At 42.4% G+C, this 16,818-nt stretch overlaps 1 protein-coding gene across 4 annotated transcripts in view; it reads right to left on the bottom strand.

The window, feature by feature from the left end:
- The window catches only part of LOC119661459 (sushi, von Willebrand factor type A, EGF and pentraxin domain-containing protein 1), a 172,045-nt gene that overhangs the window by 13,193 nt on the left and 142,034 nt on the right, over positions 1–16,818 (bottom strand). For all 4 annotated transcript variants that reach the window (XM_038070817.1, XM_038070819.1, XM_038070820.1 and 1 more), the window contains exons 6-8: positions 8,967–9,146; positions 8,577–8,900; positions 8,109–8,514 (exon numbers count right to left, since the gene is read on the bottom strand). In XM_038070817.1, the coding sequence (XP_037926745.1) occupies positions 8,109–8,514; positions 8,577–8,900; positions 8,967–9,146 (910 nt within the window). The remainder of the gene's footprint in view (positions 1–8,108; positions 8,515–8,576; positions 8,901–8,966; positions 9,147–16,818) is intronic.

The raw sequence follows: 16,818 nt of genomic DNA, 5'->3' as shown, positions 1-16,818 counted from the left end.
GCATAAAGAAAAATGTCGTCATTTGAAGGAATTAGTGCTTTTTACAATAGAATTTTTGATCGTGCATATTGAATAAAGCGTGAAAAGTTGATGAAGCAGTGATGAAAGTAGAAGATTTATATAGTTTTACGTTTTGAGCTGTGTTTTATCACTCCCTTGTGTTTTTAATGTACAAGTATTTATGTGTATCTATGTAAAATTTTGCCCAATAAATAATATAACATGAAGGCGGGGTGGGGCCCATTTAAAAGCAAGGGTGTAAGTTCTCGTTAATTCTAGATGATGAGTTCAATCCACCTAGAAAGTTAGTTCTGAATCTGACAGTTCATAACTTTGTCAATAATGGTAGCAATCCTAGCGTACTTTCCAGTTTTCTTGTTTATAATACGATCTTGACTGCTGCAGCATTTTGTGTTGTTATAAGGAGAATCGCTCAACCTGACTGAACTACCTGATATCTACGTGATTATATTCACATTTATTCCGTCCTATGCTTTTTCATGTCAAATTTTATGGAATTCCGGAGATATTATCAGTACAATAAATACCATGCCATTTCATTGGCAGCAGAAGAGCGTTTGCGGTAAAAATGGAAGGGTCGCACCATTCGAATCTATTCCGATAGTCGGGCAGCATTATCAGCACTAAACAGCAACGACATATCAGACCAGTTGGTGAGGAGTTGTTATCAGGTGCTGCTGACACTTGGCCAACTAAACAAAACATTCCCGATATGGGTGCCAGGGCATTCAAACAGCGCTGGTAATGAGAGGGCTGGCAGACTGGCTTGCCAAAAGTCTAGGGCCAGAACCAACTTTTGTCATCCGGTCATCTACTGTCAAGTCTACTCCTTAAACTACCATAATGAAAAGATTGGGGTGGTAGTTTCGGCTATATGCAACCAATGTGAGGAGGATGAAGAGACAGCCCTGCGCTTCATATGCAGCTGCCCGGCCTTCTCAGATCTCAGACGTAGATACTTTGGCAAGCTTTTCTTCAATGAAGAATTTGTACACTTAATGTTCTCAGATTTGCAAAAGCTTGCGAACATCGTAGGCGGGAAGCCATTGAATAGGCGATTTACGTGGATAGTACAATGGGCCTAACAAAGACCTGAGTGCCCGGAGATGTGGCTCTCCTCAGTGAACTAAACTAAAACTAAAACAATGGATGCAAAACAATTGAAGGGTAAGTGCAGTTTCCGGAGGAGACTTTAGAGATATGTACTTGCATCAAATAGTTGAAACTGACATCGACAACGGGAACTGATTGATACGCTAGCCTTTTCACAGACATTTTCAGCAATTTGCTAAGACTTCAATCGCCAGACCGTGAAACTTGAACCATGGTCTTCGGTTGTGGTAGCTTAGCATTTCAACCAATGAGTGGTTTCACTGCAAAAGTGGGTCAATATGAGGCTCATAAAAGAGGGTTATAAGAATTATAAGATGTGAACCAAACTGTGTATGCCGAACCAATGAGGAGCGAATGGAACTAACTAACATAATGGGACAATTAGGCATACTGTTAAAAGTAGAAACTACCTATTTACGATGAATCGATTATGGTATGTAGAGCACAGTATAGGCATTCAAAGTAAGGATCAGTCGTAGAGCCTCATTGGGGCAGATAATAGAGTTACAACGGATGTTATTAATGAATTGAAATCAATGAAGGGCTGGTTTCGGAAAATATTAAATTTCAACACGCTTCGTGATGTTAAGGAAAAGATAATACGCAATGCTTAATTATAATATGAGTTGCATAGTATCTACCTAACATGCTCCACTGGTGGTTTCTAATACCGGGTCGCGCGCGTAACTGGTATCTGACTGGTAGTTTGACCTGGTTGCATGGGAGCTGAAATATCTCCAAGGAAATTAACTTTTCCCACAAATCTCTTTTGGGCGGTTGTGGTTGGTCCCATTGCTGCAGTTTCGTGCTGATTATTGTCGATATTTGCATGAGAGACCGCTCTGAGTTCAGCTTAGAGTTGTGATTTGGTTTAACTGGGTGCCGGTACTCAAAGATGGCAAAGGTGTTAGATAGGCATTCTACTCGCTGATGTAATGCTAGAATGTGCTTAGCTTAGTATAACATAGACACTAATTCTACCTTACGGGCGTAGGATACTGATGGGCGTCTCTTCTTCTTGTCTGCTGAGTCGACATGAATTGACCAGAGGGGAACCTTCAAGTGGTGGCTCTATGGCCTTAGACAATGGCCAACAGGAAGCCCGGCATAAGGCTGGTAGAACCATCGGCGTCTTATATAATAGGTTCGTGTAGTTTAATAGACACAAATTTTGCCATGGTAGAAACATGCTGAACCATGAACACGATTTAAATTAGAGTGGGTCTCCGAATGTACGATTTGCTCTTGTATATGGAAAACACAGACACATTCTCAATTGAATGTAGAAAGCGGGTTCTAAGCGGTTGGACAAGGCATACACGCCCGGTACCCAAGCTTGTCACAATGATCTACCGTTTTTGGTTCAGCAGTTTATCGCCGGGGAGTATGAGTGATTGGTACTTGGAGTGCGCTCCGAATCCAACAACATTTTTACAGCAATTGAACAGACCACCGACTTAAAAGGAGTCTAAAGTGAACGTATACCTCAGGGTTGAGCAATTACCCTGGCATATTTCGGTATGTACTCAACGGTGGAGTCGGGATTGAGAAGGCTGTGATGTTAAATAAGTCAACCGGATAGAGTTGTACCCCGGGGAGGATCTCATAACGGCGTATTTTCCTAGAAACCTTTAATGTGGTTCGCCAGTGAAATGCCGTCCTTTCCGGGAGGGAAGTGCGGCCAAAAAGCTTAGGTATTACTAAAGGCACGTGCAGTAGACACAGACTGCCAGTCGTCATATTGAAAAAATGTATATGTAAAAAGACCAATACAAGACAGAGAAAACAGATATTATGAATTAAGGCCTTACGAAAGAAAACTATACAGACGGAAGAAATGAAAAAGCGAAAGTTACAAAAAAAGTAATGGTGTATGAGCAGCATTCAGTGCAGTGAATCAAATAAGATTAGGACATGATTCGCGAACGACCCTCTGTAAAGATCGAACCGACCGCCCAGTAGTTTGCTAACTATGATTCTGTTTATTTTTTTATTAGTTATTTAATTTTTCATTCCTCCGAAGTTAATTTGTTATTGGATTTATCTTTTCACAACCTTCAAGATTTTCCGAGGATCTTACTCTTCTCTTCTACCGTTCTGCGCCATATGTATCTGGGGTATCTGAATCATCGACTATCCAATCGATCAACCAAGTTCTCTATTTGTTATTGTCTCAGGCCAAAGTATTCCGAGGGCATGACGCAAAGATAAGTTGATCAAAACTTGGAGCTTTCGAGTAATAGTGGTGGTCGCTTTTCAAATACTATTTTTATATAGCAACACTGAGGAAATTTTGGCGGAGAGCAGCCGCAACTTGATATTAATGATGAAATTTCTAGATATTGGACAAAACAGCGAAAGCGGATCTAGCGCTGTTAATGGGTCGAGCGACATCAAGTCGTCGACAGAAACAACGTCTCCTAGACATACAAACTGTTCGTCACCCTCAATATTTTACCCATTAATTCAAATAGGAAGAGTGCGTTGACTCATCCGAATGATGACCTTGTTTTTGTCGATATTTATCTTCATTTAAAGTCTGTTTGCCTCCTTCTCCAAATCCAAAGCCGTTTGGCCAAGGATGGTGACTCAGTGTGGCAGCAAGTAGATGTCAGAGTCCATTGAAACTATTATTTTTGCGACAACATGAAGCAAATACCCCTCGAAATGTCGCACTTAAGACAGTTCCCCTTTTTGGAATCTTAAGAATCATCTCCTTCTTACACTCTCTGGAGGAAATCTCAGATTCCCTGAATTTACCAACAAGTGGAAATTACAACTCTGCAGAGACTGCAGGGGCTGTAAGGAACAGTTTCACAGGTAGGTCATCAGAGCTGACTATAAAGGGAAATTCTTGTTTTGCATGACCTGGAGAGTGGGTCAATGGCCGCCCATACTACGGCAAACGCAGATAACTTCATAGGAGAATAACAAACTGACTTAAGAAATGAATATACTTTACTAGAGATACAATTTTTTTAGCCAAGTAAGTTTGGAATACGACTTCCAACTGATTAGATTTCTGTCAAACTGACGTTAGCATTAATCATATTGCAATTGAAGATATAGGCTATTAGACACAAATTCTGTACAGTAAATAGCCTACGATGTTGACATTATGGCGAAGTTATTACTCTGTGTGAGGAAAGCGTTCCAGGAAAAACTAAGGAGGTCGTGTTGAAGGTCGGTGACAATGAAAAACAGAAGATACAACGGCGAATCATAATAGCGAACAAAGCCCCCCTTCCAGTCTTGCCCTTATTGAAGTCGAAGTTGGTCCACAGAAACAATAAACTGCCAATCTAATTTGGTGTTATTCATGGCTGGCAAAAGTTAGTTCCTAACAAAGGCGTCAGCAAGGCTGATCGTCACATATACCTTTCTGGTATGTAACTTTCGATTCGAGTTGAATCTATTATGAAAACCCAGCAAATAAAGAGCCTTTTTTTATCAAAAATAGTATATGAGTGATACATTTTTTCCAGGTTTATCTGCATCCACTTTTTTCAGAACAGATTGATGAAATGTAATTATCTTATTTGGGGGGATTTCTTAACTATGTCATTTTCTTAAATTCATCATCGGCTGATCTATCTTTTGGTTGGCTGCCCATGCTCACTCCTAATGGCCTCGTAGAAGGTATGGAGAGTCACGGAACCCAATAATGCGGGTCAAAGACATGAGCTGTCGAGTAGCCTATCTATGTTTACTGCAAGGCTTGTGAAAACTGTGAAGTGTCCAAGTTATGAAGTCATTGTGTCCCACAACATTGCTAAAGTGTTAAGAAGGGCAAGGTGGTATCCTTATTGAAAGATTATATGTATATGTCTTCATATTAGTGGTGCATCATGGATCTTAAGGCTTTATCTGTCCCAACGCTTCAGCTGGTCTTTGATATTAAACCACAAGGACTTCCTTACCAATTGAAAGTCGCGGTTCCCATTGTGATCCACATAGGACTCAATCAAAGATCCAGCTAAGGTAAGTTCTTTGAGCTAAGCATGTTTTCTAAGTAGGTGCCGATTACTCAAAGATGACTAAGGTGTTAGGCAGAAATATATCCGTTGGTTTCGGAACAAAGTGTATATTTAGGTTTGTTTTTCAATAGCTAGACAGATGCTCTCTAGTGGCGTGACGCGTTTTGATCACATCCGAAATGAGGATATCCGCGATCGTTATGGGGTTGCACCGATGGTATAAAAATTGCGAAAGAGGTGTCTTCGATGGTATGGTTACACAATTCGTGCTAACGAGAATTCACTTGCCAAGATTGGTCTGAACATCGAAGTCGATGGTAAACGACCAAAAGGCAGGCCGAAACAACGGTGGCTTGATACGCTGGATGGGGATTTAAAAGCCTCGAGATTGCATCCAGATCAGGCATTTGATAAAATAAAATGGCCAAACCGATCACGACGAGCCGACCTCGCTTGTGAGCGAGACAAAGGCTGAAAAATTAAGAAGAAGAAGCTAGACAGACACTCTCTTCTCTTCGAACTTTTTCGACGATTCTATACTCTAGCCAATTGAATGGGGAATTCCTACATGAAATACCCTGTAAATAGCCGGTACAACTGAGGATAGCAAAACATTGTTGTTGCTCGAGTGGAGGTTTGATATTGTAGTATCGAAATTGTGGTAGTTGTCAGGAAGGGGGTCTCTTCGGAACCCTACTCTTGACTTAGTTATTTGCAGTTATTTTTCTTATAGGAACTCTAGCCTTTTAGTCCAGCATGATCTGCATTTTATGAGAATAGTTTTTGGGTATGGATTTTGATGCAATACCAAACAATAAAGGATCAAGTGGACTTATATAAATTAAAGCTGGAAGGGAATGGAATGCTGATGATACTAGTGGCCCCATTATAAAGAAGGAACATGAAACATGGTTGTGGAGCTAAGATGTAGTGTGGATATTAAGACGTAAATGATATGAAATGGAACAAGCATAAAATGGGATTACAATTCTTTCTTTTTGATTACAAAGGCCTATAGAAGCTGTCATTAGAAATGGACTGCTGAATAAGATAAAAATAAAGGCTCTGTCTGACGGGGTGCATCTTTCGGTGGGCTGTTCGTCCAAACACTTATTACCATATAAGAACTTAGTCGTATTTTGTGAATACCTAATGCATGGAGTTGGTCTTCGGCAAAGTTTGGTGTCCTATCGATGAGAGACTATTTTTCTATTTCAGCATTTGTCCCGTTTGATAGTGGGGTATACTCATCTGGACTAAGTTTGACAACTCTCTCTGTAGCAAGCTTGGTCTGGTTATGGATGTAGCCCAAGCGTCTCTAGGTATTTGCATATTTGATGTATCAAATTGCCACTGCTCCGAGTGCTCTTTGGGTGGTTTTCCAAAAACTTGATGATGAAGTCAATTTATTCCAGCGAGCTCCTGAGCTCGAAGGACATTATCGTATCATCCAGGGCATTGATTCTGCAGCTTGTTTTCGACGAACACGATGCCAAATGTGATTGTTTTATTGGAGGGAATCGTTTAGAGTTATGTGGGTGATCCTGTATAAAGCGTTCATACTCATAGCTGCGCCGAGGCGGTCATTATCCTTGGTGTCTGCCCATATCAGGAGTGTTCCTTTAGTATGAGTTACTCACTGCAATGGATCGAGGTGGATTCCATGTCAGCTGATAGACGCTCATATGTATGGACATGTTACAGCTATGAGTTAATGTGTTTCCAACAACGAAACATCACCCTGAGGTATGGTCTCCTGCTGGGAATTGAAAGATTTAAGTGTATCGGATCAATGCTACCAGTCAACGGTGAACTGTTCTATGAAATTGCTTCACTTATCAGTGCAGCTTGGGTAAAGTGGCGTTGCACAAGTTGCATTTTTTTGTGATCAACAACGCATCCACGAAAGTCCTAAATCCAAATATACTAAAATATAGTGTCGTTTGCCTTGTCATCCTCTGTGGCTCTGAGTGCTGGCCGAGTATCATAGATCATGAACGGTACCTTGCGGAAGGGGGGACAAAGATGTTGCGCTGGATAGGTAGTATAATACGCGATAATCACATCCGAAATGAGGACATCCGTGATGGGGTTGCTCCGATCAAGAAAAAATTGTAGGTAAATAATTTCTATGAAACGGTAATGTAATGTACGTTGACCAGAGTTCACTAGTTAAGATTGGTCTGAGCATGAAAGTCGATGGGAAATGACCAAAGAAATGATCGAAACAGCGATAGCCCATCCCAATGCAAATATATTCTATCTGCATCTGTCTGTTGGGATAGGAAGGGACCAAGATACTACTCATAGGGAAGAGTGTGCGCATCAGTTGAACCAGTTGACAGAGTAGAAAGAGAAAAGCAGAACTTCTCCATGTCGTATCCTTCCTGTAGTAAATATGACTGGCAAGGATATACGAGCGGAGTTCATCGAAATCTTTTTGCTATTGCCGCATCCAACATTGGAAAACACAATGACTTCCTTATGAACACGATTCCGCGAGTCTCTCCTACCCTTGGTTTTGCCAAGGGTGTTTCTATATTGCCACTTGAAGTTAATACTTGGAGTCGATTCAATAAGACAATCAATATGAATGATGTGCTTTTTTTCAAGAGTTAATACATCAAAAAGAAGACAAGAAAACAGAATGTCTTTTATGATAGATAATTCTCTAGATATGGGCGGGTAGACGATTAGAGAAGTTAGAGGGATGTTTTCACATCTCAGGTCTTTAGCTAGCAGAAGTCCTTCATAAGGTCTTTTATGCTATGTTCTCACAGAAAATTATGGATTTAAGTGCAAAATTGAGTAGGTTTATAAAAACGGTGTCGATTTTCTTGCAGTATTTTATGTTGTATAAGTGATAGCACATATTTCCAATTGTGCTTTTATCATTTAATTACCCATTTCCAAATGTGCCATAAAAGTGAGCGCTTCAAGGTGCAATGTACTGTGCCATAATACAAATTAATAATAGTACAGTAATATTCAACTTACCTTCGCACAAGAATGACAATTGTTGTGATCACTGCAGCCAGGAAGACGAAACCACCGAAAGCTCCCAATGCAACAATGGCTCCCAAATTCAATTTGGCATGTTGCTGTTCGACATTATCAACGGAGTATGGAACGTTAACATTTGGTTGTTGATTATGTCGGATATTCACGCTTCCAGCAATTTCATTGTCCTGTGGATGAGCGCTCAAAATGATATTCTGAGCATTACGCGTTGTCGTCTCATAAGTCTTGGGTGGTAGTGGGCGAACCTTCAGAGTTGGCGGTGTTGAACTGCTGCCGTGGTTATTCTTTGGAATTATCACTGGACGAATTGTCCGTTTTGGTGGGAACTCCTCGCGAACTGTTCCAGGTACAACGTAAGTGCTGGAGTTTTCATCACTGTCAGCTGGAATAGTCGAAGGAATAGTGAAATTATCTCTGAAATTTATGTTACTACTGAATACTTACATTCACCGTTAATTTCCACAACTGGTGTTGAGCTTGGTATGAATGGTGTTGATGAAACAGTTGGTTTGAATGGACGTTTTGTTGTTGTGGTAGTTGTTGGACGAGGAGAGGTTGGTGGAATAAACGTCGAAGAAACTTCAAGTTTGATGCATCTTGGCAATGGATTGCTCCATTGTCCAGTTGAAAGACAAGTCAAAATACGAGCTCCTTCCAGCCTGTAGCCTGGGGGACAGGAGATTTCAGCTTGTGATCCAAATAGAGTACCGTTTGGTGCACTGATGATTGTGTTGTAGAAGTTTCCAGGCAATGTATCACATTCAATAACTAGAGGAAGTTCAAATTGGTTTGAGAAAGGGCTTTTGAGATGTAGATATTCCAATTTACATTTACCTTCACAACGTGGTGGTGGACCGTTCCATCTTTCATCAATATCACATGACAGCATAGCTCGACCGACCATTTCATATCCTTCATGACACGAATAGATTACTGTGCTTAAATATCCTACCGAACCGTTGACTAATTTATATGATCCATGAGGAATTGAAGCTGGGAGACCACATTCAATATCTGAAAAAGGCGTAAAAATTCAATTGAGGTTTGAAAATTGAGTAGTTTTCGCATAATATTCTTTCAAAATGTTTACAAAAGAGAAAGGCTGGCTTTTTAATCAGCCACGATTTAATTACACATAGCGATGGGCTCATTACAGAAGTGAATGCACTTGTTCATATTAAGTGGCAATTTGTTCCTAACTCACCACCGCTATAATGTCTGATTTGACTGAGAGCTGTATTGATCAGTAACCGATTCGATAACAGAAAATAGTTTTAAATTGTTCCCATATGAAAGACAGGTAAATAAGGAACGAAAATCATCGATGAAAAATAAAAACAGAAATGGGCCGAGGATGAAACCTTGGCGAACTTCCGCAGAAAAGATACAATTTACTCGACCATCTATAAGTAAGATCTCAACTCAACAAGCGTTGGTAGAAATCCATACGATTGGAGTTTGGTGAGTAGCAAGGAGTGGTCAATAGAATCGAAAGCTTTGGAGAAGTGAGTACAGATTGTATGAACATCGTTTTTGGTATTTAAAGACTTCGCAACGAAGTTGGGGCATTCCAGCAAATTGATCACTGTCGAACTATCGTGCTGAAATCCATGCTGCTTCTTCACAATAAGGTAACCGGAAGGAGACGAAGAGGGCCTTTTTCGTATCTTTCAAAAATGTTGGAGAAGGAGGAAAGGATGGATATAGGCCAGTAGTCTTTGGTCAGGGTAATATTACCTTTTTTGTGTAAGGGGATAACATGAGCTTCCTTCCATATATTCAGAAAAATACCTTCGGACAAGTTTTTATTATAAAGGGTAGCAAGGGAAAGGCAGATGTTCTGCTTAGATTTTTTAGGGAGAGATTTGGGATCGCAACCGCTACAAACATCGACGTTTCTAAGAAGCAATTCGACAATTGAGAAGAGGAATCAGGTATATTGGAAGAGAGGTAAGATGATTGGTAAGGAGTAAAAACCGAGGAATAATGCTCCCGGAGAAGCTAATTTAGGGAAACAAGAAGTACGATCATCTAGTTTTATATTAACTGCGAGAGAAGTGAGCAAAGAGTACGAATAGCGAATGCGTTACCAGAAGTGTTGGAACGTAGGGTTATAGAGTTGGCCGTATTTTCGGCATTACCAGAGCATTGGAATCTTAGCCGAACTTTGTGTTTCGATCGAAAATTATAACAAGGAAGGTAATTTTTCAAAATGTCACGAAATACTAAAACAATCTGATTTTATGATCAGAAGAAGAGGACGAATTCATGAAAACGATGCGAGGTAAGTAAGAAGAGGTCATATAATTATGAACGGCATACAGGGGAAATTAGGGTACTTAAGGATATAATGGGATAATAGGAAAATGCTGTTTAAAACATCACGCTCCTTGAGTTTCCCTCACACTTGCATCACGATCGCAACGAAGAATAGAGTAATCATTAAGGAGCCCTCCATTGCGTACTTTAGAATCGACCTAAGTTTCAGAATAAGCAGGTGATGTCATGCATCGAAAATGCGGCAGATAATCTAAAATTCGGCCGCTTAGTTCTGAGGTCCCTCATATATGGGTAGTATAATTGTAAAGGTACTAAGTGCGACGCTGATGGCAGCAATCCTTCCGGGAATGTAAAGAGTGACTATGTTGCTGAGAATTCTTGATGAAAACGTGGGGGGGGGGGATGGATGATTATTGCTGTTCGTTAATTGAGTACAAGCAAACAGAGTCGATAGGTAATGTATACCTCTAACATAGTTTAGTATGTTATCCGATGTGGTGTCGAAAGCATGCCTCGAAACAATTGTTTGGGAGGCATAACGATGCAAAAAGGGGAAACAGGCGTGGACTTAAGAGTAGGATAATTTATTGGTGGTCAAAGGGTAGTATAGGTCCCGGGGCGAAACGTGGATTGGTACCCACGATGGAGCATAAAACCTGGGAAATGCCTGCTGAACCAACACCAACAGCTCTACTACCAAACCCTATCTCCACCTCCACGTGGTGACCGCTGGGAGCTCTTTCTTGACGAAAAGCTGCAGACGGAGAAGGATGAAGGCGAGTCTCCCGCGCCTAAAAACGGGACAAATTGTACCAACTGGTCCTCCAGGTTGGGGGTTGGGTAGGGCTGACAACCCTACACGGAAAACAACCTGTTACGAAGCCACAACAGGAGCCTCGGATAGGACGGATGTTAAAACGACGGACCCGGCAACGACAAAGGAACAACGATTTGCGCATTTTCTCATGGAACGTGCGCTCCCTGTACAGAGATGAAGCTGATAAGCAGCTAGCCGATACCCTGTCCCAATATAGGGCTGATGTAACAGCGTTGCAAGAGATGCGATGGACAGGGACCGGTTTCCTGGAGAAGAGCCACTACACCATATATTATAGCGGCCATCCAGTAAACCATGTGCTCGGAGTAGGTTTCTTAGTCAGCCAAAAAATGAAACCTGCTGTTATCGGCTTTGAAAGTATAAGCGAACGGCTATGCACTCTGCGCTTGCGAGGCAAGTTTAGAAATATAAGCCTCATAAACGTTCACGCCCCTACAGAGGAGACTGCAGGGTCGGAGAAGGATACCTTCTACGAGGCAGTAGAAAGAACCCTCGAAGCCTGTCCCAGATATGATATCAAAATCATACTTGGGGATTTTAACAGCCAAGTAGGGAAGGAGCCCGTATTCAGGCGATACGTTGGCTCCCATAGCTTACACGAAAAAACAAATGATAACGGACTGCGGACTATTCAATTAGCAGGGTCACACGAAATGGTTGTTGGAAGTACCTGGTTTGCGCGGAAAGCGGTCCACAAACATATGTGGGCCTCTCCAGACGGGACCACTTTCAACCAAATTGACCACGTGTTGATCGAACGCCGCCACCTCTCAGCCTTGATGAATGTCAGAACATATAGGGGGGCCAATATAGACTCGGATCACTATCTCGTTGGCATGGTGCTCCGAGCTCGAATAACAATACCACCTAGAATCCCCTCTGACAATCAGGTGAGAGTGAACACTGAAGCCATCCACAACACAACCCTCCGCGACACCTATAAGAGGGAAATGGATGCCGCAATAACCGCAGTCAATAGAGGACCTGGAGATGAAGCATCAACTAATGATCTTCACAACCACCTGAAGAACGTTATCATGGATACGGCCACAAATATACTTGGCCCCAGCCGCAAAAGGAGTCGGAACGGCTGGTTTGACGATGAATGTAAGCTAGCAACGGAACGGAAGAATGCCGCATACCGAGTAATGTTGCATTCTCAAAGAACGCGGGCACGCGCAGAGACTTATCACGAACTCCGTCGAGCGGAGAAGCGACTTCACAGACGGAAAAAGGAAGCCTGGGAGAACCAACAAGTCTGTGAACTAGAAAAGTACAGGGAGCAACCGCACCAGGCGCGGAAGTTTTACCAACAAGTCAGCAGGATGAAGCCTTATACACCTCGATGCTCATCCTGCCGAGACAAAGAGGGAAATCTGATTTCCGACAGAATGGGCATATTAGAGCGATGGGTTGAGTACTTTGATGAGCTACTGAACAACCAGAACATCGGCGAGTTGGAGGTCCCGCCAACTGAAGACGACGGACAAATACTGCCACCACCAAGTTTAGGAGAAACAGTCCGTGCAATTCATCGGCTAAAAAATCATAAGTCGCCAGGAGCCGATGGAATTACAGCCGAATTGGTTAAATATGGAGGCGACCAGTTACACCAAGTGGTTCATCAACTTGTGCTCAAGGTATGGGACAGCGAATCAATGCCTGACGATTGGCAGCGAGGCATAATCTGTCTCATACATAAAAAGGGAGATATCACACAGTGCAGCAATTATAGAGGTATCACGTTGCTGAGTACCATCTATAAGATATTCTCCACTATCTTGCTAGGCCGGATAGCCCATACGCCCAGAACATCATTGGCCCATACCAAAGAGGCTTCACTGCAGGCAAATCAGCAACAGATCAGATTTTCTCTCTGCGGCAGGCGATGGAAAAACTGTTGGAATATGGACAACAGTTGCACCATCTGTTCATCGACTTTAAAGCCGCCTATGATAGCATAGCCAGGGTAAAACTGTACACGGCCATGAGAGAATTCGGTATCCCGACGAAATTAATAAGACTGACTAGGCTGACCCTGACCAATGTGCGAGGCCAGATAAAAGCAGCAGGATCACTCTCAAGACCATTCGACATCAACAACGGTCTACGACAAGGGGATGCGCTATCATGTGTCCTCTTTAACCTGGCCCTCGAGAAAGTGATCCGTGATGCTGAGGTGAATGCAAGAGGTACGATCCTCTTCAAGTCCACCCAACTACTGGCCTATGCTGACGATATCGACATCATGGGAAGAACCACCCGAGACGTTCAAACTGCCTTCATCCAGATCGAGCAGGCGGCGCGAGATCTTGGGCTGCACATCAATGAAGGCAAGACAAAATACATGGTGGCAACGTCAGCACCGAAGACGAATCAACCAACAACATCAAACCGCACTGGTCAAACACAAGCACGAACAAGAATAAGGATAGGGGAATACAACTTTGAGACCGTTGACAATTTCTCCTATCTAGGGTCGAAAGTCACAACCGATAACAACTACGATGATGAAATCCGCGCACGGTTGTTGTCAGCCAACAGAGCCTACTTCAGCTTACAAAGACTGTTCCGCTCGAAACGTCTCACCATAGGGTCAAAGCTCTTACTGTAAAACTTGGGTTCTTAGCAAGAAAAATTGCGAACTCTTGGCCGCGTTCGAGAGAAGAATCCTCCGAAGAATTTTTGGCCCCCTACATGAGGATGGACGATTCCGTAGCCTACACAATGACGAAATCTATGAGCGATACCATGACCGTCCGGTTGTGGATAAAATCCGGCTCAATAGGTTACGGTGGGCGGGTCACTTAATCCGTATGGATGAAGATGATCCCACCCGGAAAGTCTATAAGGGCAATATCTATGGTAGGAAAAGAAGACGAGGCAGACCCTGCCTAAGATGAAGCGATGGCGTGGGCCAGGACGCCAGACAGCTTTTAGGGATATCGAATTGGTGGACCTCGGCGCAAAACCGGGATGTCTGGAGTTCCTTATTAAGGCAGGCCTAGACCGGATACCGGTTGTTGCGCCGTTGATGATGATGATGATAATTTATTGCCAACCTTCCTCTTGAGAACTGCTGCACCGATGCTGTAGAATAAGTTGAAACCTGATTTAAATAAGGGACTGTGGAGACACCACTGTTTACTGTCCCTGAGGGATATAGCATGAAATTATTGACAGATTTGTCAATAGTTGGCCTTCAACCAGGCACTCATGATTTGATGTCACAGAAGAACGATTATTGGAATAGTACTGCTTAACGCAACAGCATTGGTATTCTTAGCTGATACAATGCTTGAGTAGATCAGCCAGATGGCATTATCATAATCAGGTGAACACATTGCAGGTCTTGTGGCTTGTCCACTTCCCTTTCCCTTTCCATTCTAGGCAGCATCGATACCTAGCGTTGATAGTTTTGGTGTAGTATGTTGTTGTCTATTTATTTTTTATTTTGAGGGAAAATTTCCTCTGTGCAAGTCGAAAATAAAAGGTCAGATGTTTGCAATATGTTGATATGGTGGTTATTGTTAGAATAAGAGCGGAAGCTGAACCTCAAATATCAAGAAATACAGTATTTTAGGTCTGCAAAGTGACTACATTGAGGTTATCGAGCATTGTGTGCTTCACACGAATAAAAAATCCGCTTCAGTCTCCTGAAGCGTCACCATTCTAGTAACATCGAGTTTGTAGTGACCGCGGCTGCGCGACGGGAGCGGAATCTCATTCGGCTCTTTCTTAATTAATTTGCTCCAACAATGCATTTAATAGTGTGCAATTGGCTTAATGTTCGCCGCAGATTGCACATTATTGAATGCATTCGGGTGAATTGATCTTGACAAGAGGCGAATGATTTGCCGCATCCGCAGGCGCATGCGCATGTTGCCGCAACATTGCCTAGCGAGTGAGAGAGGCGATGTAGCGGGAAGTGAAGCGATGCAGCGAAAAAGAACGGGGAGTGGTGGTTGGGCTTCGTTTGAAGACAGAAATAAACAAGTCGGGAAACCGGAAGCTGGACGCTTCAGGTACGAAAGGTTTTGTGTATTTCTTAGTACGTAGCACGTAATATATGCACTTTCGGATGATATTGACATTCATAGTCTTGAATTTGCAAAGAAGCGACAACTTTGACGTATTATAACTTTGTTAGTAATAGTGTAATTTCCATCAAACTTGGTAAGATCATGCTCTATGTTATACTCTATATTGTCGCGAGATTTCGTGGTCCTAGCATGAACTTAAGGGGGGTTTTGAAACGAATTACTAAAAATTATAGTAATATACTATTATTAACTTTATTTGTGCAGATATCAGTGTGGAAGGTATTTCGGAGCCCAGGCACCATATAGTGGCAGCCTCTTGATTTTTTTCAGATTTTTCGGTTGGGTAGTTTCTGAGAATGGCCCCCGTAAAGGAATGGTCACTTTCAACCCCCCGCACTCCCCACCTTCCCAAGACAGACAGACAGACAGACAGACAGTAAACCGATTTTAATAAGGTTTTGTGTTTACACAAAACCTTAAAAAGAAGAAGTTGGATCGGGAGAAAGAAAAAGAAGAGTTTCTTGTGGAAGCGAGTGAAACGGCTGAAGAAGACATTGCTCTGCTTTATTGTGACGGGAGTGATGGTGATTTTGCAAGAATTTACGTAATACGCCTGCGGAACGCCAAGTGACTCATATTGTGTCCACTATGGAAGCATCCAATTAGCGTAACATACATTGATATAGATAAACTAATTTTTTTATATAATTGTGCTCCTTATCATTTCATTTTTAGAATTTCGAATACCAGCATCAATCCGAGCTCGGAGTGACGTCCTCAGTGAGTTACTGTTTTTTTATTTTTTTTATTTTTTATTTATTTTCTTCTACTTATTTGAATTCGATCTATTGTTTACTTTTTTTTATTCTCATCTTCTTTATTTGAACTTGGATGAAGTGATGAATAATGATGCATTGATAATCTAATCGTAGTTTGAGGACTTCCTCCCTTTCGTTCCTCCTTACTCCCGCGGAATTTCTATGAAGGGACATCCTCAAAGTGAATAACTGGCCTGAGGATGTCGAGGAAGGGTGGGAAGCTCAGAGGCCGCGCCTCGTACAAGATCTGAGGCGGAAGAGACGATAATTGAGACGGTGATCCGTCGTGGATCTTCCCCTCCTTGATCGCGGCACTCGGGTCCGGAGACTTACGACTCCACGCGCGCGGTCGAGCCGGTTAATTTTTTTTTCTCTTTTCTATTTTCCGATTTAGTTCGCGTTCTGGTTATCCTTCGATAGGCCGTCGCGAAATCCGTATTAATGTCGAGTTTAGGATCCGGTGCGGACTCACGCACCGGAATAGACACGTTGTTTTGAGTAATGAAGCGTGAGGGATCAAAGCGCTCAAAGGACCCCCCCACATTCCCGAGCCTGGCTAGCACAGAGGCGTGCAAGAACGTGTCGACCGAGCACTTTGATGGAGCCTCGATCTTTGTGGGCAGACCTTCACGGTCAATTTAGCCAATTTGTTTAGATTTTTGGGATAGCTCTGCCCTCTAGGTCATTATCGGCCAATCAGGATGATC

This window comes from Hermetia illucens, chromosome 1 (assembly GCF_905115235.1).
Source record: "Hermetia illucens chromosome 1, iHerIll2.2.curated.20191125, whole genome shotgun sequence".
Classification (NCBI taxonomy): Eukaryota; Metazoa; Arthropoda; class Insecta; order Diptera; family Stratiomyidae; genus Hermetia; species Hermetia illucens.
This window is presented reverse-complemented; position numbering and strand designations above follow the sequence as displayed.